We start from the raw sequence: 25944 nt of genomic DNA, 5'->3' as shown, positions 1-25944 counted from the left end.
TGAGGAGATACGGCGGTGTTTCTGACATTCATTCATTGTTAGAATGATAGTATGATATGATGATGTAGTTAGTGCCTGGAGATGAGATGTATAGTTATGTGTACAGCAGGAAGAAAACACAAAGTACGTTTCAATAAGAATATTACTTTGTGTGGAGTTTGCATGTTCTCCCCGTGTCCCCTAGGGTAGGTACCCTCACATGTTCTCCCCGTGTCCCCTAGGGTAGGCACCCTCACAAAAAACATGCAGTAATCCTGGTCTCTAAATTGCCTCCCCCTGGCCAGGCCGGGGCGCCTGATGGAGGGGAAAGGAACTGGTTGGAATAACGTGTTCCTTCCACGCGCTACGTCCAACCAGGGAAACTCCCCCCTGTCAGGTGTAAAGGAGCAACTTGGACACTCAGGCATGAAGGAAGCATGAGTTCAAGTCCGTTGCTCTCCCCTTGTCCCCCATATATAGGGACTAGGTTGGTGGAGGGTGTGTAGAGCCCAGGATCACATTAGATGATTGACACAGGGGTGAAAAATGGGTTACAAAATCGTGGGATAAAAAAATATATATTAGAAAAAATAAATATATTACTTTGGTGATGGTGTCTGTCAGTTTGTAGAGTAATATATTACTTTGGTGATGGTGTCTGTCAGTTTGTAGAGTAATATATTACGTTGGTGATGGTGTCTGTCAGTGTGTAGAGTAATATATTACTTTGGTGATGGTGTCTGTCAGTTTGTAGAGTAATATATTACTTTGGTGATGGTGTCTGTCAGTGTGTAGAGTAATATATTACTTTGGTGATGGTGTCTGTCAGTGTGTAGAGTAATATATTACTTTGGTGATGGTGTCTGTCAGTTTGTAGAGTAATATATTACTTTGGTGATGGTGTCTGTATAGAGTAATATATTACTTTGGTGATGGTGTCTGTCAGTTTGTAGAGTAATATATTACTTTGGTGATGGTGTCTGTATAGAGTAATATATTACTTTGGTGATGGTGTCTGTCAGTTTGTAGAGTAATATATTACTTTGGTGATGGTGTCTGTATAGAGTAATATATTACTTTGGTGATGGTGTCTGTCAGTTTGTAGAGCCAGCCGTCGTCGACGGAGAAGACAAGTCCATCGTCCACCAGGGACTCCACGGCCTGCCTGACGGAGCACCGGAACCATAGGATTTAGATAAACCATATTAACACTCATATTAACACCCCGAACGCCCGGGGTTATTTCATCCATTATATCATACTAGCCCTTACCCGTTGTGAGATATTTGCCCCCCCCCCCCCCTTGTGGCCGTGGGGGGTACTGCGCCCGGGTGCGTTTGTAATTGACTAATGAATTCATTAATAGTAATTGATGTGTGAAATCGAAAAAAGGGCTTCGTTACGCCTTTGTTACGCCCTCCATATGGTCAATGCCTGTGTGAAAAGTGGGAGTGATTGGTGCAGGCAGTGAGGAGCTACGGCTGTGTTTCGGACACACAGACAGACACTCAGACATTGTTAGAATTATAGTATGATTAAAGGAACCAAAATATACCACAATCATCTTTACTAAAAAGTATTGTACTGCTGATATCTTGCTCCAGCATTGTCCTTATATAGAGACAACTGTATGACATTCCTGTGAGCTGACATGACTAATGTGTTAACCCATTCTGACCTGAGATCAGATTCTAAAAATGTCTTCTACATCCTGACAGTTTTCTGAAAAAGCTACGTTTCTATGTGAGTCGTTCTTCGATTTTTCAAAAATAGCAGACCTACAAGCTCTATGAGCTTGTAGATCTGGTATTTTTCAATAGCTAAAGCATAACATAATGCTAACGCCCAAAATGGGTTAAAAGAAAAAGTCTTACTTGGTGACAGCCAAACTCCTGCCACAGATTGTGGCCAGGTCCGGAATACAGACGCCATCCCTCCAAAACTGTATATACACCAGAACCTTAGGAGAGAGTCAGAATACGTTTTATCACCAGGTATGTTTTTCATTATGGAATTTGTGCAAATGTATGTTTATTTAATTGAACAACCCAAAAGTCTCTGTCTGTGTGTACGTCTGTAATCCACGTAACTCGAGAACCGTTCACGCCCAAATTCGACACACGTGTTCCACAGACACCACCACAGGGAGCAGAGTGCCCGGTGTCGAGTCGGTCGGACCCACGGTTGTTCAGAACCGCCCCCAAAGAGGGCCCCTGCCCGGGCTCTGGCCCAGTGCCCAGCGCCTCAGAACCGCCCCCAAAGAGGGCCCCTGCCCGGGCTCTGGCCCAGTGCCCAGCGCCTCAGAACCGCCCCCAAAGAGGGCCCCTGCCCGGGCTCTGGCCCAGTGCCCAGCGTCGCAGCCCCCTCTAGAGACCCGGAAAAGGATTCCCCGTTCATTTTAATCATACTTATTTAAAGCCGTTTACGCCGCGGACAAAGCCAACTCTTGTCGTGACAAATCATGACAATAAACGATGTTTTGGGCCAAACAAATAATTAGAAAGAAGGAAAAAAAACGGCAGGTTACAACACTTTCTTTTTTGTTGTTTTTCTTCTTTGTAATTATTTATTTGGTCCAAAATATTGTGTTTGTTGTCATGATTTGTCACGACTCGAGTTGGCTTCGTACGACGCTTAAAAAGGTCTTTAAATAAATACTTTTTGAAATGTCTATGGGAAAAATGCATTGGGAATTATTTCCTGGGCCTGGCGTCGTCATGAAAGTGGGCGGGACTGCGACGCTCTATATGGAGCTGGCCTGTTCCGTCTGCATAGACTCCATATATTATATGGGCACAAAAGGGACACAGGCATGATATCTGGTTGGGGCATGCATTCCCAACTTGCATCGTTCCAAGTAGGCCAGTGCCCAACGGGCAACGCTCTAGTTAGCATAAAAAACTAAAATAGTCTCCGCAGTCCCAGGACAGACATGGGGTACATTATCCCATTTAGGCCTGACTCTTCTAAGTCCTGACAGTTTTCTGAAAACCCTGTGTTTCTATGTCAGTGGTGCTCAATAAGGACCCCAGAAAATCTATGTATTTGGCCGCCGACCCCCATCTGAAAATATGTTGTTCCAGGGACCCCCCCCCGAAGCAAAGATTTTAGTTAAAAAAAAACGTTCGCTCTGAAAGAATATATATATTCAAAGACTTGTGCCACATTTTTACGTTTTTTCAAAAATAGCAGATCTAAAAGCTCGTAGAGCGGCACTCGGTGCCGCTCTACGAGCTTGTAGATCTGCTATTTTTTCAATAGCTAAAGTGTAACACAATGGTTAAAACACAGAAAGTGGTTCCCTTCCATCCCTGAATGCGTTATTAGACAGCCAAGTTTACAATACAGTAAGTACAGTTCAATGAGACGCGAAACAATACTTTGTTGATGGTGTCTGATGGTGTGTAGTGAAACTGGTCTAAAGAACATTACTTTGTTGATGGTGTCTGATGACGTGTAGTGAAACTGGTCGATGGTGGAATAGATGTATCCCTCGTTGCTCAGGAACTCCACTGCTTCCCTGTCACAGGAAGGTGGAAAAGGTGATTCAGATACTGTGTACTGTGAGATGCAAACTATTCAGATACTGTGTACTCTGTGATGCAAACTATTTAGATAGTGTGTACTCTGTGTAGGGGTGGGTCCCGAACGTCGGTACCAATCCGGTACCGAACCGAACATGCTCTAGTACCGGGTACCCATTACAATAATTCAATTTCGGTTCTCTCTATCGGTTCCTGGGTGACACCATGCACGCACGCACATAAAACAGCTGATTATAATCAGATCCTGCTACTCGGAGAGCCAGCAACAGAATGGACCGTGGTAATCGCTCTTGTCGCTCAAAAGTATGGCTTCACTATAGTAGACAATCAAAGCAGTTAGCGTCCACTGTCCAGACTCCAGATGCCGTGGCCGCGGTGCTCCGCTCGCACACAATACAACAACAAAGTTAACTTCGGGAGAGAGCCCCCACAGATCTGCCCTTCATGCAACGAACGGCAGATCGATGAGCGCATGGGGGGTTTTGCAGCCTGGCGCACTGGCGCAGCTCCATGCGCGTTGTGGATCTCTCATTTTATGGAACGAACGTACCACCGGTATGCTGTTAGCTTGTTGCTAACGGGACCCTGTTAGCAACAAGTCTATCTCTCTTTCTCTCAGACGTTCTCTCTAACACGTCTCTCTCTCTCTCCCTCTCTCTCTCTCTCTCTCTCGCGCGCGCGTGCGTGCGTGCGCGTTAGAGAGACGCTCTCTCTAACACGTCTTTCTTTCTCTCTCTCTCTCTCGCGCGCGCGCGCGTTAGAGAGAGACGCTCTCTCTAACACGTCTTTCTTTCTCTCTCTCTCTCTCTCTCTCTCTAACACGTCTTTCTTTTTCTCTCTCTCTCTCTCTCTCTCTCTCTCGCGCGCGCGCGTTAGAGAGAGACGCTCTCTCTAACACGTCTTTCTTTCTCTCTCTCTCTCTCGCGCGCGCGTTAGAGAGAGACGCTCTCTCTAACACGTCTTTCTTTTTTTCTCTCTCTCTCTCTCTCTCCCGTTGAAGCACTGTAGTGTTGCACTGTTCTGATGTGATATTACCGGTATATGAAATAGCCTATCATACATTGAATTTTTATGTTATAATTTGCATCTGAACTTGTCAGTAGCCTAACTGTAGGCCTTTACCACAGTACTGTGGTAGTATACTGTGGAAGAGGATGTTACACTATTTATTCATTACATGTCTTAAATTGACATTGAGCTTTTTTTTTAAACATTTGACCTCTTTTATATCATTTTGGAACCGAAATAGGGAACCGTTAAGAACCGGAATCGATAAGCAGTACCGGAATCGGTACCGGACTCGAAAAAATCCTAACGATACCCATCCCTAACTCTGTGTGTACCTAAACTATTTAGATACTGGGTACACACTTGACTAAACAAAGTGCTCTCAAATTAACACATTCTTTTGCTAAGGACGTGTAATGTAAAGACGTCCTTTCTAATCAAACTCGCTCGTAACTCCTAATCTAGGAAGCTCTCCATGGTTTTGTCTTCATTTCTGACTCCAGCATGCATCTCGTTTTGGAATATAAACGCTCCCAGCGTCGTGCTCTGAACAACTTACCAGATGACCGGCAGACTCATGTAACCAATGTGTTCCTCCAGGTCTTGGAGGCTGATGCCCTCAGCATCTTCACAGCTCTTTATCACGCTCAGCACCTTAGGAGAGAGAACCACTGTTAGTTTTATTGACAGATTGTGTATTTGCACAAACAAGGAATTCTGTGAGGGGGGACACGTTATATACAGCATGGGATTGTGGACTAAATACTATCCAAACGACAACAAAATATTCTTTAGTTTTGGGTCTGAGAGGTCCGGGGGGCGGCGGTGGCTCAGGGGTAGAGTGCCTGGATGGTAACCGTAAGGTTGCCAGTTCGAACCCGGGCTCCCCCAGAGTTACTGTGTCCTTGAGCAAGACACTGAACCCCTAATTGCTCCCGATGTGCTAGTTGGTGCCTTGCATGGTTTCCGCTGCCATCGGTGTGTGAATGTGTGAATGTAATGCACAATCTCTGTAAAGCGCCTTGGATAAAGGCGCTATATAAATGCACCATTTATACAGCATGGGATTGTGGACAAAATACTATCCAAACGACAACAAAATATTCTTTAGTTTTGGGTCTGAGAGGCTAAATGTAATCAAATGGTCTGTGTTACCCATGTCACCCTAACATAAGTCTAGCTAATGGAGGTTCTGTTCTCACCCATGTCACCCTAACACAAGTCTAGCTAATGCAATCGTTATCGGTTGATGGAGTTATTTTCCTAACGCTGATGTTTCCTGACTCACCTGCTCATTTGGCCGCAGCATGAGAGCAGCCATGTCGTTGTCCTGCATAACAGCAGTAAGAAACATCATGTACAATTAGTTGCAAATATTCTCCTTGAAATATGAATATCGTTGAACATTAAGGAACCGGCTGTTGTGGGTACTCCGTACAATGGCGGCAACGTACAATGCACTTTACATTCCTTCATTCATTCATTCAAGTTTTGTTGACTCTCGAAATGACCCGATCTGGGCAACGTTTCAACCAAAATGACGACTTTACTTGTAGCATGGAATACTTGTAGCGGTCCATGTTGATGGTGGAGTAGATGCATCCCTCCTTCTTCAGAAACACCACCGACTGCCTGTCGAGAGGAGAGCGGGAAGGTGATGCATTCATACTGTATGTTTGCATAGTGTGTGTGTCTAATATCTAGTATTACTGGGCTGTGTTAGGAAGACATTAGCCTCGGTACCAGGCTTTCATTTTTGTTGGTGCAAAAAATTGAAAGCCTGGAGGAACGTATTGGCCGCTCTGGTCTAAAATTGGGAGTCAACCCTTCCGGGTGGGCGTCGCTCCAAATGATGTGACGTAGCGCTGCACTAGGGGGGAGAGGAGGGGCCGGGGGTGACGGACAGATCGATGAGATCCAATCAGGGCGTGCGCAAATCTCAGCCGCGACCCGCCCCTCTAGACCAGAAACCTAACACGTTAGCTCAGGCTAGGAAGACATATACTATCAAGGTCAAGGTAAACTTTATTGTCCACAAGGGGAATTTGTCTTGGGCTTTCACCCCAGCTACAGCCACACATAAAACACCAATGACAACAAAAATACATTACAGAGGAAGACACAACATTACACTAATTGCACACATGATGTGTGCAATTGCACTTACTGCAGTTACTGCTGTTTCAGAGCCTCGTTCAGCATCTTAGTTGATGCTGATACAAACGATTTTTTTAAACCTGATGTACTTCCACCAGAGGGCAGAAGTACAAACTCGCCATTTAATGTAGCCTGCTCATAAATAGACTGCAGAGAGGGGAGTTGTCTTATAACCCTATGATCTTCCCTGCAGTCTGCACCAATCTGAACATTTTGGACCTCAGTTGCACTGAGGATCAGACATCATACATCTTTTATTTTTTACTCAAATCTTTTCTTCTGTGGGGTCCCTGGAACGAATGAGTCTCAGATGGGGGTCAGGCCCCACTATGTAAAGTATTTGGGGTCCTTGACATGAAATAGTTTGAGAACCACTGACATAAAAACATGTCATGGTTTAGAACCACTGACATAAAAACATGTCATGGTTTAGAACCACTGACATAAAAACATGTCATGGTTTAGAATACATTTGTAGAATCTGGCCGCAGGTCTCAATGGGGTAAAGGGGCCAGATTAATTATTATTACCATAATAATATGAAGGGAAAATATGCATAGTGTACAACCAGGGTGCCCAAAAGGTAGATTGTGATCTACCAGTAGATCACACAGGCTGTGCAAGTAGACCACATGACATGCCCCTAAAAAATATAATTTAAATAAAAACAAAAACTATTTTTGTCATCTCCCACAGTTTTCCTCTATTTCTCATTCCAAGTGTGTTTGCCTAATATGTAACTATTTTCAGCAATGGGATAATAGGCCTATATATTTTTTGGTAGGTAGATCTGATCATTTTGAAAGTAGCTCTCAAGTCTAAAAAGTGTGGGCACCCCTGGTGTACAAGAAGAGGGTCTTACCAGATGGCAGGCATGCTCATGCCATCGAGTCCTTTCTTCAGCTCCTGGAGGCTGCTGCCCTCTGCAGCTGTAATAATCAGGCTCAGAACCTTAAGAAACAATCAAAAAATATGTTTTTTTAACTTTCTTTTTTTGTATGTTTTGCACATACATACAACAACTGTTCCAACGTTAGTCGGAAATCCGTAGTCTCTGGATAAAAGAGGACTATAGCACTTCCAGTCACGTGAAAAAGTGTTTTTAAAATAGAAAAACCTAACGTTACTTTGCTGATGGTGTCGGTCAGTGTGTAGTGACTCCCGTCAACGGAGAAGATCAGTCCATCCTCAACCAGGGACTTCACTGCTTGCCTGTCAGAGGACAGTTGAACGTTGATGGTTTAGTTTAGATACATTTCAATTAAGCAATATTACACGAGAGGGTGTGGGTTAACGTGATTATTGCCACGACAGTGTCGAGTTCCGCAAGCATCACTGAAGTGCGGGTCTTACGACTTACGTGATGAAAGGCATACTGAAAGGTCTTACGTGATGAAAGGCATACTGAAAGGTCTTACGTGATGAAAGGCATGCTGCTATAAACCAGTCTCTGGTCCAGGTCTTGAAGGCTGACGCCCAGAGGACACGGATGGTTCTTTATCAAACTCAGCACCTTGGGAGAGATTCACACATTAGCTAATGGAGGTTCTGTTTTCACCCATGTGATTACGTGAGGTTGGTGCGTTACACGTGAGGTTGGTGCATTACACTGGATGATGACAGCTTTAAGGTTAATTTTTTTTACAGTTATGTACAAATATTCTAGATCAGTAGCATTTAGTCAGAAGTCAGAATGATGTCAGAACAATCCAGCTCCATATATGGACACTGGGCAGGGGCCCTGTCCAGAGACCTGGGCAGGGGGCCTGTCCAGAGGCCTGGGCAGGGGCCTGTCCAGAGGCCTGGGCAGGGGCCCTGTCCAGAGGCCTGGGCAGGGGCCCTGTCCAGAGGCCTGGGCAGGGGGCCTGTCCAGAGACCTGGGCAGGGGCCCTGTCCAGAGGCCTGGGCAGGGGGCCTGTCCAGAGACCTGGGCAGGGGCCCTGTCCAGAGGCCTGGGCAGGGGCCCTGTCCAGAGGCCTGGGCAGGGGCCCTGTCCAGAGGCCTGGGCAGGGGCCCTGTCCAGAGGCCTGTCCAGGGGCCCTGTCCAGAGGCCTGGGCAGGGGCCCTGTCCAGAGACCTGGGCAGGGGCCCTGTCCAGAGGCCTGGGCAGGGGCCCTGTCCAGAGGCCTGGGCAGGGGCCCTGTCCAGAGGCCTGGGCAGGGGCCCTGTCTCCAGAGACCTGGGCAGGGGCCCTGTCCAGAGGCCTGGGCAGGGGCCCTGTCCAGAGACCTGGGCAGGGGCCCTGTCCAGAGGCCTGGGCAGGGGCCCTGTCCAGAGACCTGGGCAGGGGCCCTGTCCAGAGGCCTGGGCAGGGGCCCTGTCCAGAGGCCTGGGCAGGGGCCCTGTCCAGAGACCTGGGCAGGGGCCCTGTCCAGAGGCCTGGGCAGGGGCCCTGTCCAGAGGCCTGGGCAGGGGCCCTGTCCAGGGCTTGGGCAGAGGCCTTTTTGGGGCGGTTCTGGACAACCGTGGGTAACCGGTAGCATTTAAACGATTAATCCCATTGTGGAACTTATTTAGCGATCACCTTGTAACAGTAGCATTGGCAAGTTTACACAGCCATGTTAAAAATCAAAAAGAGCACATTTTCATATGATAGGTTTCATCTGACGACGTGTAGTGAAACTGGTCTAAAGAACATTACTTTGTTGATGGTGTCTGATGGTGTGTAGTGAAACTGGTCTAAAGAACATTACTTTGTTGATGGTGTCTGATGGTGTGTAGTGAAACTGGTCTAAAGGACATTACTTTGTTGATGGTGTCTGATGGTGTGTAGTGAAACTGGTCTAAAGAACATTACTTTGTTGATGGTGTCTGATGGTGTGTAGTGAAACTGGTCGATGGTGGAATAGATGAGGCCCTCGTTGCTCAGGAACTCCACTGATTTCCTGTCAGAGTTCAGTGGAGAGATATTACTTTAATGATAAGGATAAAGATACGCCCGCACACTGATGATCTGCTCGGTACACAAGTTTATCTTTAATAAAAGCAAAGCTTCCGTCGCTCCAGACTGTATGACGGAAGCATATATATTCTACTCATGACAGCTCTTCCGTTGCTCCAGACTGTATGACGGAAGCATTTATATTTGACTCATGACAGCTCTTCCGTTGCTCCAGACTGTATGACGGAAGCATTTATATTTGACTCATGACAGCTCTTCCGTTGCTCCAGACTGTATGACGGAAGCATTTATATTTGACTCATGACAGCTCTTCTGTTGCTCCAGACTGTATGACGGAAGCATTTATATTTTACTCATGACAACTCTTCTGTTGCTCCAGACTGTATGACGGAAGCATTTATATTTTACTCATGGCAGCTCTTCTGTTGCTCCAGACTGTATGACGGAAGCATTTATATTTTACTCATGACAACTCTTCTGTTGCTCCAGACTGTATGACGGAAGCATATATATTCTACTCATGACAGCTCTTCTGTTGCTCCAGACTGTATGACAGAAGCATTTATATTTTACTCATGACAACTCTTCTGTTGCTCCAGACTGTATGACGGAAGCATTTATATTTTACTCATGGCAGCTCTTCTGTTGCTCCAGACTGTATGACGGAAGCATTTATATTTTACTCATGACAACTCTTCTGTTGCTCCAGACTGTATGACAGAAGCATTTATATTTTACTCATGACAACTCTTCTGTTGCTCCAGACTGTATGACGGAAGCATTTATATTTTACTCATGACAACTCTTCTGTTGCTCCAGACTGTATGACGGAAGCATTTATATTTTACTCATGGCAGCTCTTCTGTTGCTCCAGACTGTATGACGGAAGCATTTATATTTTACTCATGACAACTCTTCTGTTGCTCCAGACTGTATGACGGAAGCATATATATTCTACTCATGACAGCTCTTCTGTTGCTCCAGACTGTATGACAGAAGCATTTATATTTTACTCATGACAACTCTTCTGTTGCTCCAGACTGTATGACGGAAGCATTTATATTTTACTCATGGCAGCTCTTCTGTTGCTCCAGACTGTATGACGGAAGCATTTATATTTTACTCATGACAACTCTTCTGTTGCTCCAGACTGTATGACAGAAGCATTTATATTTGACTCATGACAGCTCTTCTGTTGCTCCAGACTGTATGACGGAAGCATTTATATTTTACTCATGATCAGAGCTTCCGTTGCTCCAGACTGTATGACGGAAGCATTTATATTTTACTCATGATCAGAGCTTCCGTCGCTCCAGACTGTATGACGGAAGCATTTATATTTTACTCATGATCAGAGCTTCCGTTGCTCCAGACTGTATGACGGAAGCATTTATATTTTACTCATGGCAGCTCTTCTGTTGCTCCAGACTGTATGACGGAAGCATTTATATTTTACTCATGACAACTCTTCTGTTGCTCCAGACTGTATGACAGAAGCATTTATATTTTACTCATGACAACTCTTCTGTTGCTCCAGACTGTATGACGGAAGCATTTATATTTTACTCATGACAACTCTTCTGTTGCTCCAGACTGTATGACGGAAGCATTTATATTTTACTCATGGCAGCTCTTCTGTTGCTCCAGACTGTATGACGGAAGCATTTATATTTTACTCATGACAACTCTTCTGTTGCTCCAGACTGTATGACGGAAGCATATATATTATACTCATGACAGCTCTTCTGTTGCTCCAGACTGTATGACAGAAGCATTTATATTTTACTCATGACAACTCTTCTGTTGCTCCAGACTGTATGACGGAAGCATTTATATTTTACTCATGGCAGCTCTTCTGTTGCTCCAGACTGTATGACGGAAGCATTTATATTTTACTCATGACAACTCTTCTGTTGCTCCAGACTGTATGACAGAAGCATTTATATTTTACTCATGACAACTCTTCTGTTGCTCCAGACTGTATGACGGAAGCATTTATATTTTACTCATGGCAGCTCTTCTGTTGCTCCAGACTGTATGACGGAAGCATTTATATTTTACTCATGACAACTCTTCTGTTGCTCCAGACTGTATGACAGAAGCATTTATATTTTACTCATGACAACTCTTCTGTTGCTCCAGACTGTATGACGGAAGCATTTATATTTTACTCATGACAACTCTTCTGTTGCTCCAGACTGTATGACGGAAGCATTTATATTTTACTCATGGCAGCTCTTCTGTTGCTCCAGACTGTATGACGGAAGCATTTATATTTTACTCATGACAACTCTTCTGTTGCTCCAGACTGTATGACGGAAGCATATATATTCTACTCATGACAGCTCTTCTGTTGCTCCAGACTGTATGACAGAAGCATTTATATTTTACTCATGACAACTCTTCTGTTGCTCCAGACTGTATGACGGAAGCATTTATATTTTACTCATGGCAGCTCTTCTGTTGCTCCAGACTGTATGACGGAAGCATTTATATTTTACTCATGACAACTCTTCTGTTGCTCCAGACTGTATGACGGAAGCATTTATATTTGACTCATGACAGCTCTTCTGTTGCTCCAGACTGTATGACGGAAGCATTTATATTTTACTCATGATCAGAGCTTCCGTTGCTCCAGACTGTATGACGGAAGCATTTATATTTTACTCATGATCAGAGCTTCCGTCGCTCCAGACTGTATGACGGAAGCATTTATATTTTACTCATGATCAGAGCTTCCGTTGCTCCAGACTGTATGACGGAAGCATTTATATTTTACTCATGATCAGAGCTTCCGTCGCTCCAGACTGTATGACGGAAGCATTTATATTTTACTCATGATCAGAGCTTCCGTTGCTCCAGACTGTATGACGGAAGCATTTATATTTTACTCATGATCAGAGCTTCCGTCGCTCCAGACTGTATGACGGAAGCATTTATATTTTACTCATGATCAGAGCTTCCGTTGCTCCAGACTGTATGACGGAAGCATTTATATTTTACTCATGATCAGAGCTTCCGTCGCTCCAGACTGTATGACGGAAGCATTTATATTTTACTCATGATCAGAGCTTCCGTTGCTCCAGACTGTATGACGGAAGCATTTGGATACCGCGAGAGGCAACAGTCTGGTAACGGTAACTAGCCGCTCACTCACAGACGTAAGGCCTGGTGGTCGATGATAACGTAGGAGAGGAAAGGCGTCGTAACCATAGACTGTAAAAAATATGGACAAAGCGTTCCCCGGGTCTAACATGGACGTAAAATGAAGCCTGTTATTCCTGCACTGTAAGTCGCCATCTTTCTAGATCCGTTTGGGCCCAGCTGGCCATTGGCTGGCCCAGACAACGAGGCGGGACTTCCCCCCCTTCTTCTCCGTTGGTTTTTATTTTGACTCGAGTGGGTGGGGACTCCCGATCATAGACTGTAACGGTAGCCACGCCCCTCAGAACATACACGACTTTATGGTCATTTATTTTATAAATGGGACCATAATTTTCCAAAAAGAATATTATGACATTAGAAATGAGACTTTAAACTAGTGACTGGAAGCAGAAAGTATTCATGACCATGTTTATTAAGGTAATACATTCTAGGTGAAGTTGGGCCCAAATACATGGACCTCTATGGGGCTATGGGTTTCTTTGGGTCCAGTGACAGCGCCACAACAGGCCATTATATGAACTTTCAGGAGTTTCAGGCTTCACAAAATATCTGTCTGACTGCCCCCCTGGTTAAATATCTGTCTGACTGCCCCCCTGGTTAAATATCTGTCTGACTGCCCCCCTGGTTAAATATCTGTCTGACTGCCCCCCTGGTCTTACCAGATGGCAGGCTGACTCACTAGACTACATTAAGGTAGCAGAGGAAAGGCGTCTTACCAGATGGCAGGCTGACTCACTAGACTACATTAAGGCCTGGTGGTCCATGATAAGGTAGGAGGAAAGGCGTCTTACCAGATGGCAGGCTGACTCACTAGACTGCATTCCTCGTCCAGCTCCTCGAGGCTGATGCCCTCAACTTCGTGACAGACCCTTATCGCCATCAGCACCTTAGGAGACAATCAGGATTATTATAGTTTGGACTTTGGTGGAAGTCTACAAGAAATTGGAGGAGGAGATGGGTCCCATTCTGACCTGAGATCAGATTCTATAAACGTCTTCTACATCCTGACAGTTTTCTGATAAAGCTACGTTTACTATGTCAGTCGTTCTTCGATTTTTCAAAAATAGCAGACCTACAAGCTCGTATGGCGCCACTCGGTGGCGCGATATGAGCTTGTAGATCTGCTATTTTTAAATAGCTAAAGCACGACATGATGCCAGCAACAACAGTGCTGCGCAATACTCTAGATTCAGACACCTATGCAATCTCTTTTTGTGAAGCACTGTTTGGCTGTCCAATTCAATGAGAGTTACTCTGACGTTTGTTTATATTTTTTTAAATACATATTTTCAACATTTAGAATCGTGATCTCAGTTCTCGTGGAGGGAAATCGAGATTGACATTTGAGCTAGAATCATTCAGCACTATAGCAGACAACCGAGTTTACGGTCATGTGAAAATAGAAAGAACATCTCATATAAAGGGTCCAAAATATGGAATGCTCTGCCTGTAGGCCTACATCTACATCTAAAGGGAGTGGTCATATCATCAATTCAAGAACGGCATAAAATGACTTCTCTTAACCCATTTAGATCTGAGGACGATTCTTAAAGAAATGGCGTCTAAATCCTATTTTTTTTCTGCCAGTGGTGCTCAACCTTTTTGATGTCAAGGACCCCCAGAATTACCTGTATTTGTTGTACATTATCTGTATATGTTGAAAATATGTTGTTCCAGGGACCTCCCCAGAAGCTAATATTTGAGTTAACGTTCGCTCTGAAAGAATATATATTCAAAGATTTGCGCCACATTTTCTAAAATAGCTTATTATAAATAGCTATTTTTAAAATAGCTATATATAACAATGCATAAAACACCAACTGGGGTTCCCGTCCAGAATGGATTAAATACCACAGACGGTCTGTCAATTTAACCCGTTTTGTGACTTAAGATTTTCTACTGCCGTTTTCTTGTCATTTTGTCCATATATTATTTGATTTCCTCTGTGTGTGTACGGTGTTTTATTGTATTATTTGTAACAGATCTGCACTTCCAATGTTGATGTAATCTTGATGTTCTTGGAGAATGCCACTTCTTAATCAGACCAGTGTGTGTCCATGTGGAAACCTGGTATGAATCTGATCTCAGGTCAGAATGGGTTAATCAGACCAGTGTGTGTCCATGTGGAAACCTCGTATGAATCTGATCTCAGGTCAGAATGGGTTAATCAGACCAGTGTGTGTCCATGTGGAAACCTCGTATGAATCTGATCTCAGGTCAGAATGGGTTAATCAGACCAGTGTGTGTCCATGTGGAAACCTCGTATGAATCTGATCTCAGGTCAGAATGGGTTAATCAGACCAGTGTGTGTCCATGTGGAAACCTCGTATGAATCTGATCTCAGGTCAGAATGGGTTAATCAGACCAGTGTGTGTCCATGTGGAAACCTGGTATGAATCTGATCTCAGGTCAGAATGGGTTAATCAGACCAGTGTGTGTCCATGTGGAAACCTCGTATGAATCTGATCTCAGGTCAGAATGGGTTAATCAGACCAGTGTGTGTCCATGTGGAAACCTCGTATGAATCTGATCTCAGGTCAGAATGGGTTAATCAGACCAGTGTGTGTCCATGTGGAAACCTCGTATGAATCTGATCTCAGGTCAGAATGGGTTAATCAGACCAGTGTGTGTCCATGTGGAAACCTCGTATGAATCTGATCTCAGGTCAGAATGGGTTAATCAGACCAGTGTGTGTCCATGTGGAAACCTTGTATGAATCTGATCTCAGGTCAGAATGGGTTAATCAGACCAGTGTGTGTCCATGTGGAAACCTCGTATGAATCTGATCTCAGGTCAGAATGGGTTAATCAGACCAGTGTGTGTCCATGTGGAAACCTCGTATGAATCTGATCTCAGGTCAGAATGGGTTAATCAGACCAGTGTGTGTCCATGTGGAAACCTCGTATGAATCTGATCTCAGGTCAGAATGGGTTAATCAGACCAGTGTGTGTCCATGTGGAAACCTCGTATGAATCTGATCTCAGGTCAGAATGGGTTAAGCTCCCTGGAGGGGTTTTGGGCTTTCTCCTTCACATGTTTTAACGGCGTTGTTAAATATTTTGTTAAGTGAAAATAAAAACAAACAAACGAACAAGGCGACGACATACCGAGGCGGCGTCGTTGGACAGGTGGCGATAGGTGATTGGGTCGCTCAGTCTGAAGGCGTTGTGGTAACCGTCTGAGAACACCAGCCCCTCGAGGCCCAGGAACTCCACCGCTTGTCTGTGGAAAGGTCATGCATAATATTTAACCCATTTTGATTAAAAAAAGGGCTTCTAAATCATAACATTTTTCTGAAAAACCCATGTTTCTGTGTCAGTGGTGCTCAACTTTTTTCATGTCAAGGACCCCCAGAATTATTGGGCCACAGACCCCCCCATCTTGAAATATGTAGTTCCAGGCACCCCCCAGAAGCCAATATTTTAGTTAACCCATTTAGGCCTGACATCGAAAGAATATATATTCAAAGATTTGTGCCGCATTTTCACGAATTTTCAAAAATAGCAGATCTACAAGCTTGTAGGTCTGCTATTTTTGTAGTAGTGGAGGGAACGGCCTTACCTGATGACAGGCAGACTTATGCCGTTCAGTCTTTCCTTCAGGTCCAGGAGGCTGATGTCCCGCTCCACATCCCGACTCTTTATCACACTCAGCACCTTCAGGAGAGAATCACAATCATGTTTATTCACCTCAGGAGAGAATCACAATCATGTTTATTCTCCACATCCTGACTCTTTATCAGGCTCAGCACCTCAGGAGAGAATCACAATCATCTTTATTCTCCACATCCTGACTCTTTATCAGGCTCAGCACCTCAGGAGAGAATCACAATCATGTTTATTCTCCACATCCTGACTCTTTATCAGGCTCAGCACCTTTAGGAGAGAATCACAATCATGTTTATTCTCCACATCCTGACTCTTTATCACACTCAGCACCTTTAGGAGAGAATCACAATCATGTTTATTCACCACATCCTGACTCTTTATCACACTCAGCACCTTTAGGAGAGAATCACAATCATGTTTATTCTCCACATCCTGACTCTATATCACACTCAGCACCTCAGGAGAGAATCACAATCATGTTTATTCACCTCAGGAGAGAATCACAATCATGTTTATTCTCCACATCCTGACTCTATATCACACTCAGCACCTTAAGGAGAGAATCACAATCATCTTTATTCACCTCAGGAGAGAATCACAATCATCTTTATTCACCTCAGGAGAGAATCACAATCATGTTTATTCTCTTCCTCCCACAGAGATATTCGTTTTGTGAGGCTGGTCATTGCACTGGATGACATTTACGCTCATTCAAAACATAATGACTGAATCAGTGTTGTTTTTGTCGACTAAAACTAAGACGGAAAATGTTCCGTTGACTACCCTTTTTTCACAGACGAAAACTAAATGAAAACTAAAAGGAAAAAAATGTATTGACAATTTCGTCAACAGATAAAAACTAGACTGAATGCTAGGAAGGGACTAGTGGACAAGAGATCCAGTATAAGTCATTTTACACTTGGTTGCATGCTGAAAATAGCCGATCTACAAGCTCTACAAACTATTTTCAGCAAGTGTAAAAATCATCATTCAGTCATTACGACGGCATCAAGGCCGTGCCAAAACGAATGACATTTAGTCGACTAAAACTAGACTAAACACTAAAACATTCCAGGTGACTAAAATGTGACTAAAACCAAGTGAAAACTATTCAAGAGACTAATGACTAAAACAAAAATGGAAACGTGCTGCCAAAAACAACACCGGATGGTGACACATTATTTTGTCATGCCGTGATGAGGTGGTTTATGGTCATGAATGAACATAAGACAGTCACGTATACAGTACAGCCATATGGAAATGCAGAAGTACATTTCAGTAAGATTACTTTGCCGATGGTGTCTGTCAGTCTGTAGTGATTCCCCTCCATGGAGGGAGAGATGAGGCCTCTGTAGGTCAGGAACACCAGCGCCTGCCTGTCGGAGAGGAGTGAAGATGTGATGCAGAGAACATGTGGATGGTGTGTGTGTGTGTGTGTGTGTGTGTGTGTGTGTGTGTGTGTATTGTGATGTGTTGAGCAGGGAGTAAGTATAGAATAGATGCCAGTCCAGGTATTTCACACAGACACAGGTGAATGTCACTATAAGCTGATTTATCCCATTCTGACCTGAGATCAGATTCATACGAGGTTTCCACTGGACACGCACTGGTCTGATTAACCCATTCCGACCTGAGATCGATTTTTCAAAAATAGCAGACCTACAAGATCGTAGCGCGCCACTCGGTGGCGCGCTATGAGCTTGTAGATCTGCTATTTTTCAATAGGTAAAGCATAACATGATGCTAACACCAAAATGGGTTCCCGTTCAGAATGGGTTATTTGGCAGCCTACTAAAAAGAGCATGGATCCAGTATTGACCATATTATTACGCCAGGTCTCACGGCAGACAGAACTAATATCATAAACAAAAGGTGAACGGAGCCTCTAGTCATATTGCCCGCTAATGTAGTATACGCATATAGTGGAAGTAGGAAGCTCCTATGCCACCAAAATGTGGAACGCCTTACCAACAGTCATTAAGACATGTGAATCCCTTGACTCCTTCAAAACTGCTCTCAAAGGGCACCTATACGGATGGCTGCAATTCGAAACTGGCCTCTGTAAAATCTGAATCCCCCCCCCCTTTTCCCCTCACTGTATATGTATCTTTTCCCTTTTTGCTTCCTATATGATGAATTCCTGTTCTGTTCTTTAGCTACATAGAAATGTCTATTTGTATGTCTCTAAATGTTTTTATGAATTGAACAATGTGGACCCTGTTGTAAACAAGTGTAATGCTTAATTGGGTCGTCCACTCACAGTTAACAGTCTTTGTATTGAGTTTGTGCTTGAAATGTACTGTAATTCTGCAAACTGTTAATAAATATTTCAATCAATCAAAAAAAAAAGTCAGATCTTCCACACACACACAACAAAACAAAAGGGTGCAGTGCACCACCCTGTGGCACCAACTGGCACTGCATACTTACTGTTACAGTATGTGTGTGTGTGTGTGTGTGTGTGTGTGTGTGTGTGTGTGTGTGTGTGTGTGTGTGTGTGTGTGTGTGTGTGTGTGTGTGTGTGTGTGTGTGTGTGTGTGTGTGTGTGTGTGTGTGTGTGTCTGCTTTTGCATGTGCTCTCACTGAAAAGGGAACAAAAACCGACCACAGTCAACTTTACTGAAAGCCTTGCACTGCTGGCTCTGATAGTTTAACCCATTTAGGCCTGACGTCGAAAAAATAAAATAAAATAAGTCTTCTAAATCCTGACAGTTTTTTTTAAATACCTCATGTTTTCTGTATCAGTGGTGCTCAATGTTTCAGGTCAAGCACCCCAAAAATGATACGTAATAATTGGCCACCGACCCCCATCTGAAAATATGTTGTCCCAGGAACCCCCAGAAGCAAAGATTTGAGTTAAAAACTTTCGCCCTGAAAGAATATATATTCAAAGATGTGCGCCTCATTTTCACGATTTTTCAAAAATAGCAGATCTACAAGCTCGTAGATACTTCGTACCTACATAGGAGACTATACATTATACACAACTATCATAGCTTGTACAACGTTGTCCTGTTTAACTTTCATGTTGGCGTCCAGTGAAATAATGTGAGATAGCCATGCCTTCGTGTTTATTTTTACAACGGAGTGGCTTCCCTCTTGCTTCGGGGATAGGAGCAGAGCAGGAAACCAAACCTTGCTCTCTGCTGCCTCCAGGTGCGCAGGGCGTCCTCGACGCAAAGGTACGCAACGCAAGCAATATGGTTGCGTTGGCTCGGGATCAGATCTCAACCCGACGGAACGAGACAGACCACGTAACTGATGTAACGCGACCCGACGGAACGTGACAGACCACGTAACTGACGTAACGAGACAGACCACGTAACTGACGTAACGAGACAGACCACGTAACTGACGGAACGAGACAGACCATGTAACTGACGTAACGAGACAGACCACGTAACTGACGGAACGAGACAGACCACGTAACTGACGTAACGAGACAGACCATGTAACTGACGTAACGAGACAGACCACGTAACTGACGTAACGAGACAGACCACGTAACTGACGGAACGAGACAGACCATGTAACTGACGTAACGAGACAGACCACGTAACTGACGGAACGAGACAGACCACGTAACTGACGTAACGAGACAGACCATGTAACTGACGTAACGAGACAGACCACGTAACTGACGTAACGCGAGGGAGACATTTCTCTCACCCTCCGTTGCGTATGTATTCTTGCGTCGATTACGTTTGACTCTGCAAGGCACTTAAGAAGGAGAGGGTCTTACCTGATGGAAGACACGTTCATCCCACACAGTCCCTGGTTCAGGTCCTGAAGGCTGATGCCCGTCGTGGCGTCTTGACAACTCTTGATCAAACGCAGCACCTGAGGAACACATTCAGAATTCACCTTTATATTCTGCACATACAATGAAATGTGTCTGTAAGGTTGGTGCATTACACAGGATAATAATATTAAGCAGCATAAACAATAATATATATAGTTTGTTAAAGTTTCTCAGTGGATTTATCTCCTATGAAGGTTGAGCAGTGCACCCATGGCCCAAACAGTCCTTGGGCTAAAAACGGCCATAGCCGTCATCACTAATGTGATGAGGACATTTGGGCTAGTGGCTTATGGCCGAATTTAGCCCAAGGAGTGTTTTCTTTTGTGCAAAACTAATGCTTGGAATGGATTCAGAATCATGAAAAAGCCCCTAGTTTAACCCATTTTGACCCCAGATCAGATTCTAAAAATGTCTTCTACATCCTGACAGTTTACTGAAAAAGCTATGTTTCTATGTCAGTCGTCCTTCGATTTTCCAAAAATAGCAGACCTACAAGCTCATAGCGCGCCACTCGGTGGCGCGCTATGAGCTTGTAGATCTGCTATTTTTCAATAGTTAAAGAGTCCCGTTCATGACGACCTTTGCTGCATGTCTCTCCCCTTCTCTCTCTCTCCCTCTTTCCTGTCCATCTTCACTTGATACCATCAATAAAAAAGGCAGAAAAGACTAAAAAATAAATCTTTAAAAAGAAAAGAAAAATGGTGGCCATATGGATCTGGGGCTCTCATGAAGTTTGCATGGCATGGGGGCTCGATTAGTGTTTTAAACCTTCATACATGATTAAAAAAAAAACCTGAGAAACTGACCTTTGCTCTCCGCGGTCACGGAAATATCAGATATCAGAAATATAGGTAAATATGAGTTGGGTAATACCAATATGTGCAGCAGGAACCACAGCCGTGTGAAAATACATTTAAATGAAATAAAAGCATTACGCTGTTGATGATGTCTGTGGACATGTAGCGATGAATGAAATAAAAGCATTACGCTGTTGATATGATGTCTGTGGACATGTAGAGATGAATGAAATAAAAGCATTACGCTGTTGATGATGTCCGTGGACATGTAGCGATGCTGGTCGGTGGTGTGATGGATGTATCCCTCGTTGACCAGGAACTTCACTGCTTCGTCGCTGACAGAAAGGTCACTTTTTTTAAGGTACCTAAAACAATGCTATTAACCCATTTTACGGAACGACTCTACAGATGTCTTCTAAATTAATCCTGAGTTTTCTGGAAAAAAAACCCTATGTTTCTATATCAGTGGTGCTCAACCTTTTTCATTTCTCGTCAAGGATCCCCAGAATTATCTGAATTTGGCCATTGACTCCCCTATAAAAATAAGCCCCCCCCCCCCCCCCCCCCCAGAAGATTTGAGTTAAAAACGTTCACTGTGAAAGAATATACATTCAAAGATTTGCACCACATTTTCAAGATCTTTTCAAAAATAGCAGACCTACGAGCTCGTAGCGCAGCACTCCGTGCTGTGCTATGAGCTTGTAGATCTGCGGGGTTCCCGCCCAGAATGTGCTCTCACAGAAAAAGGGAGCAAATAAAATCCAATAATAAAAAGAAGAAGAAAGGAGGGTCTTACCATTTGGCGGCGGGCACCGTCATGCCTCCCAGTCCCTGCTTCAGGGCCTGGAGGCTGACGCCCTCAGCACCCTGGAAACACTGGATCCAGCTCAGCACCTTGAGGAGACAGAGAATCTGATTTATTCTTGAATTTATTGCCAGTTGTTGTTTTGCACTTTCAAGGAATTACAGTAGTCTCAGTGGGGTTTGTACATTACACCGGGGGGAAAAAATAGGTATTGAGAAACATTTGCAAATAATTTCATCGGAATTAAAGTCCAGCTTTCTCTGTTGTAGCCCCCAAATCATGGAACGCGCTCCCCTCCCACATCAAACTGGACCCTTCCATCGGGACGTTTAAATCTCGCCTTGAGACCCACCTTCATACATTGGCTTTTAACCCCGCTTGAGTTCCTTCGGTCCTTGTAAATGTTTTCTTTCACTGTCTGACGCTGTTGCGTCTTGTACTTTTCAATGATGTCTCTCAGTTGTTTCACTGTTTGTAGTACTTTGTATTCTCGCTGTAGTTTGTTCTGTGTGGTTACGTAGCTATAGTGAATCTTATTAGATTTTCTCCTGTACAGCACTTTTAAACCCTGAGTTTTGAAACGTGCTATATAAATAAAGTGGATTGGACTGGACAGTTCCGTTACCGTCCCAGAATCCGTTAAAAAAGCTAAATTGTATCAATGCAGACGAGGTCACAGCCATGTTGAAAATAAGTAAATACATTTGGACATGACGTCATTACCTTGGTGGCGTCTGTGGACATGTTGATGTGATGCTTGAAGTGTGTGGATAGGTAGTGCATCTTGTCCACGGTGGAGCGGACGTGTCCCTCGTTGACCAGGAACTTCACTGCTTTCCTGTTGGGAGTTCAGTGGAAGGAAAGGTGACGCAGATTATATTTAATGTCATAATGTGCGACAAAACAAAGCTGTTAAGTTCCTCTCGCAGAAAAAGGGGAAAAAACTGCTTTCTGGCTCTGTTGACACATGGCTCCCTGAGGGACCAGAGATCTGTCACCAGCGTTGGCCATAGAGTAGCCTCGGTACCCAGGCTTATATTTCTCCAACGCTTGCTCCAAGCGTGCGCGCCCTCTCTAATAATAATAATACATTTTATTTATAACGCACTTTACATTTGAAGCAAATCTCAAAGTGCTACAGGCAGAAAAATAAAACGGTTAAAACATTCTGTGGACACCTAAGCAGCTAAAATGTTAGAAGCGTCACAGGGCAGCATAAATGTCCGGCTGGGCAAAATGCCTTACTAAAGAGGAAGGTCTCCAGACCAGAAAGCACGCTGGCTGGGCCAGGCTAGCCAGAGACACAGCTGTGCTATTATTAGGGATGCACCGAAAGGGAAATTCTTGGCTGAAACCGAATACCGAATATAAGAAACAGTTGGCCGAAAACCAAATATCCGAATATATTTAATATTATATATATTTTTGCCTACCATTGCTGTCATTGCCGTACCTTAAAGCTACCTGATTTATGGTTATGGCAAAACTTAACTTCAATAATAATCACTGTTATGGGTCCATAAAACATTTATTCAGCTCATTTGAATGCATTAATTGCATACACTATTCGGTGATATATTTTCTGCCTATTCAGGCCGAAACCGAATAGGCCGAAAATGCGTTTTTAGCTATTTTCTGCCGAATATTTTCTGCGGCCGACTATTCGGTGCATCACTAACTATTATTACAAGTAAGACGCGCAAACGCGGGAAGCGAACGCAGCTCGTAAATGGCAATAACAATTAGAATAAATTACATACTTTTTTAAGGTTTTCTTTTTAAACTTAACTTTTTTGTGTTTTTTTAAGATTTTATTTTTAAGTTAAGTTTTTTGAAGTTAAGTGTTTTTAAAGTTTTTTTGAAGTTAAGTTTTTTCTTTTTCATTTTAAGTTAAGTTTTTTTTTTAAGTTAAGTTGTGTGTGTGTGTGTGTGTGTGTGTGTGTGTGTGTGTGTGTGTGTGTGTGTGTGTGTGAGTGCGTGCTGTGTGTGTTTTGTGTGATACAGCTGCGCCCTCTGGTGGCGGGCGGGTGGTGTAACAGCGGGACACACACACACACAGACATTCAGCCCTTGCTGTCATAGTTAGTGCTCATTGCATTCGCAATCACTGCGTTCGCAATCACTGCGTTCGCAATTATTCTTGTTACATGACCGACATGAGCTGAACTGACTATAATTCAGAGCCAAACATACAAAGAAAAACGATATGCTGTAATATTAATAATAATAATAATAATAATCTCTTACCAGATGACGCGAATACTCATGTTATTAAGTCTCTCCTTCAGGTTTTGAACGCTGATGCCCTCAGCGTCTTTGTAAGTCATGATCCAACACAGCACCTTAACAGCAGAGAGAAGCAGAATCGTTTACACAATATTCACCTTAACAGCAGACAGAAGCAGAATCATTTACACAATATTCACCTTAACAGCAGAGAGAAGCAGAATCATTTACACAATATTCAATGCTTTGAATTTGCACTGTAATACGCTATAGAGCGCCGCAGCCCCGCCCCCTGCCAGGACACCAGGAAGAGAATTTCCCCATTCATTTTTCCCATAGACGTTTCATAAAGACATTTATTTAACCCATTTCGATCTGAGGACGATTCTACAAATGCCAGTTTTACAGAAAACATGACAGTTTTCTGAAATGTCAGTCGTTCTCAAACTTTTTCATGTCAAGGACCCTCAAAGGTATATGTAATTGGCCACCGACCCCCATCTTAAAATATGTTGTTCCAGGAACCCCTCCAGGACCCCCTGGGAGTTCCAGGGGGTCCCCAGCTAAATGATAGTTGGGAAACAAATGGACCCTTATGGGTCTGTAACTCTGAGAGTGTACAAATGGAACCAAGCAGGTCATTTGGTCCCATTTGTACACTTAGTTGGATGCATGGGACTCCGTCCCGGACCACACTTTGGGAACCACTGGCTTAGAATGCATGATAGAAAGAAAATGGAATGCATGCATAGGAAGAAATTGTTAGCATGTATGTTTTTTCAACATGCAGCCCTGCTATGAGTAGCTCATCTGCAAACCAGTGTTGTTTTCGTCGACTAAAACTGAGACGAAAAATGTCTGTTGACTACCTTTTTTCACTGACGAAAACTGAATGGCAACTAAATTAAAACTAAGCTACGACGACTAAAACTAAGACTAAATGCATTGACAATTTCGTCAACAAATACAAACTAGACTAAAATGCTAGGGGAGGGTGTAGTGGACAAGAGATCCAGTTTTATGCTAGGTTGCGTGCTGAAAATAGCAGATCTACAAGCTCACAACGCGACGCGTCGCAGCGTGATGCGTTGTGAGCTTGTAGAGCTGCTATTTTCAGCACGCAAACAAAGTGTAATATCTGCCATTACAACAACATCAAGGCCCGTCAAAACACATTTTAGTCGACTAAATCAACTGTAGATTTAGTCGACTAAAATCGTATGACATTTAGTCGACTAAAACTGGACTAACACTAGAACATTTTAGGTGACTAAAATGTGACTAAAACTAAATGAAAGTTATTCAAAAGACTATGACTAAAACAAAAATGTACTGTCATGTAGCTGATGTTTTTCATTGATTGATTGAGATATGTATTAACAGTTTGTAGAATTACAGTACATTTACAAGCGCGTCTACCGTTTTCAATTCATCATAACATTTAGAGAAATAATATACATTATTCTATACTCACTTTCTTCTCATTTTCCTTCAGCCGGTTAGCAGCCATGATGTGACGCTGTCGCTGAGACACTCACACCTGTGCTTCTGAAAATAAAATAGAATTTTGATTTTTTTAACAGATTGGAGAATTACAGTACATTTCAAGCACAACTCAATACAAAACTGTTAACTGTGGAAAACGCCATAAAGGAGTACACTTGTTTACAATAGGGTCCACCATGTTCAATTCATCATAACATTTAGAGACGTTCAAACATGCACTTCTATATTGCCAACAACAGGAAATCATCATAGAGGTAAAAATACAGTGAGGGATTTCAGATTTTACGGGGGGGCAGTTTCAAATTGCAGTGTTTTGAAGGAGTCAAGGGATTCACATCTTAATGACCATTAGTAGGTTGTTCCACATTTTGGTGGCATAGGAGCGAAAATAATTTAGCCCCTTGTTTGTGCCGAATCTGGGTTGCACATGGTTTGTTGAACTCC

At 43.5% G+C, this 25944-nt stretch overlaps 1 protein-coding gene across 1 annotated transcript in view; it reads right to left on the bottom strand.

The window, feature by feature from the left end:
* LOC310871044 (uncharacterized protein) overlaps positions 1 to 25944 on the bottom strand; it is a gene marked incomplete at both ends in the record, with an annotated part of 62369 nt that overhangs the window by 16818 nt on the left and 19607 nt on the right. The window contains 20 exons of the mRNA XM_083782492.1: positions 1057 to 1144; positions 1854 to 1939; positions 3412 to 3499; positions 5092 to 5186; positions 5821 to 5862; positions 6083 to 6164; positions 7552 to 7640; positions 7817 to 7901; positions 8108 to 8202; positions 9487 to 9574; positions 13548 to 13642; positions 15864 to 15978; positions 16318 to 16412; positions 17653 to 17740; positions 20107 to 20204; positions 21208 to 21298; positions 21760 to 21857; positions 22492 to 22606; positions 24016 to 24110; positions 25469 to 25519. Of these exons, the coding sequence (XP_083638618.1) occupies positions 1057 to 1144; positions 1854 to 1939; positions 3412 to 3499; positions 5092 to 5186; positions 5821 to 5862; positions 6083 to 6164; positions 7552 to 7640; positions 7817 to 7901; positions 8108 to 8202; positions 9487 to 9574; positions 13548 to 13642; positions 15864 to 15978; positions 16318 to 16412; positions 17653 to 17740; positions 20107 to 20204; positions 21208 to 21298; positions 21760 to 21857; positions 22492 to 22606; positions 24016 to 24110; positions 25469 to 25519 (1779 nt within the window). The remainder of the gene's footprint in view (positions 1 to 1056; positions 1145 to 1853; positions 1940 to 3411; positions 3500 to 5091; positions 5187 to 5820; positions 5863 to 6082; positions 6165 to 7551; positions 7641 to 7816; positions 7902 to 8107; positions 8203 to 9486; positions 9575 to 13547; positions 13643 to 15863; positions 15979 to 16317; positions 16413 to 17652; positions 17741 to 20106; positions 20205 to 21207; positions 21299 to 21759; positions 21858 to 22491; positions 22607 to 24015; positions 24111 to 25468; positions 25520 to 25944) is intronic.

Source organism: Protomyctophum parallelum (assembly GCF_964188405.1).
Source record: "Protomyctophum parallelum genome assembly, chromosome: 1".
In the NCBI taxonomy this organism is placed as follows: domain Eukaryota; kingdom Metazoa; phylum Chordata; class Actinopteri; order Myctophiformes; family Myctophidae; genus Protomyctophum; species Protomyctophum parallelum.
The sequence above is the reverse complement of the archived record's forward strand: the minus strand, read 5'-3'. Positions and strand labels throughout refer to the sequence as shown.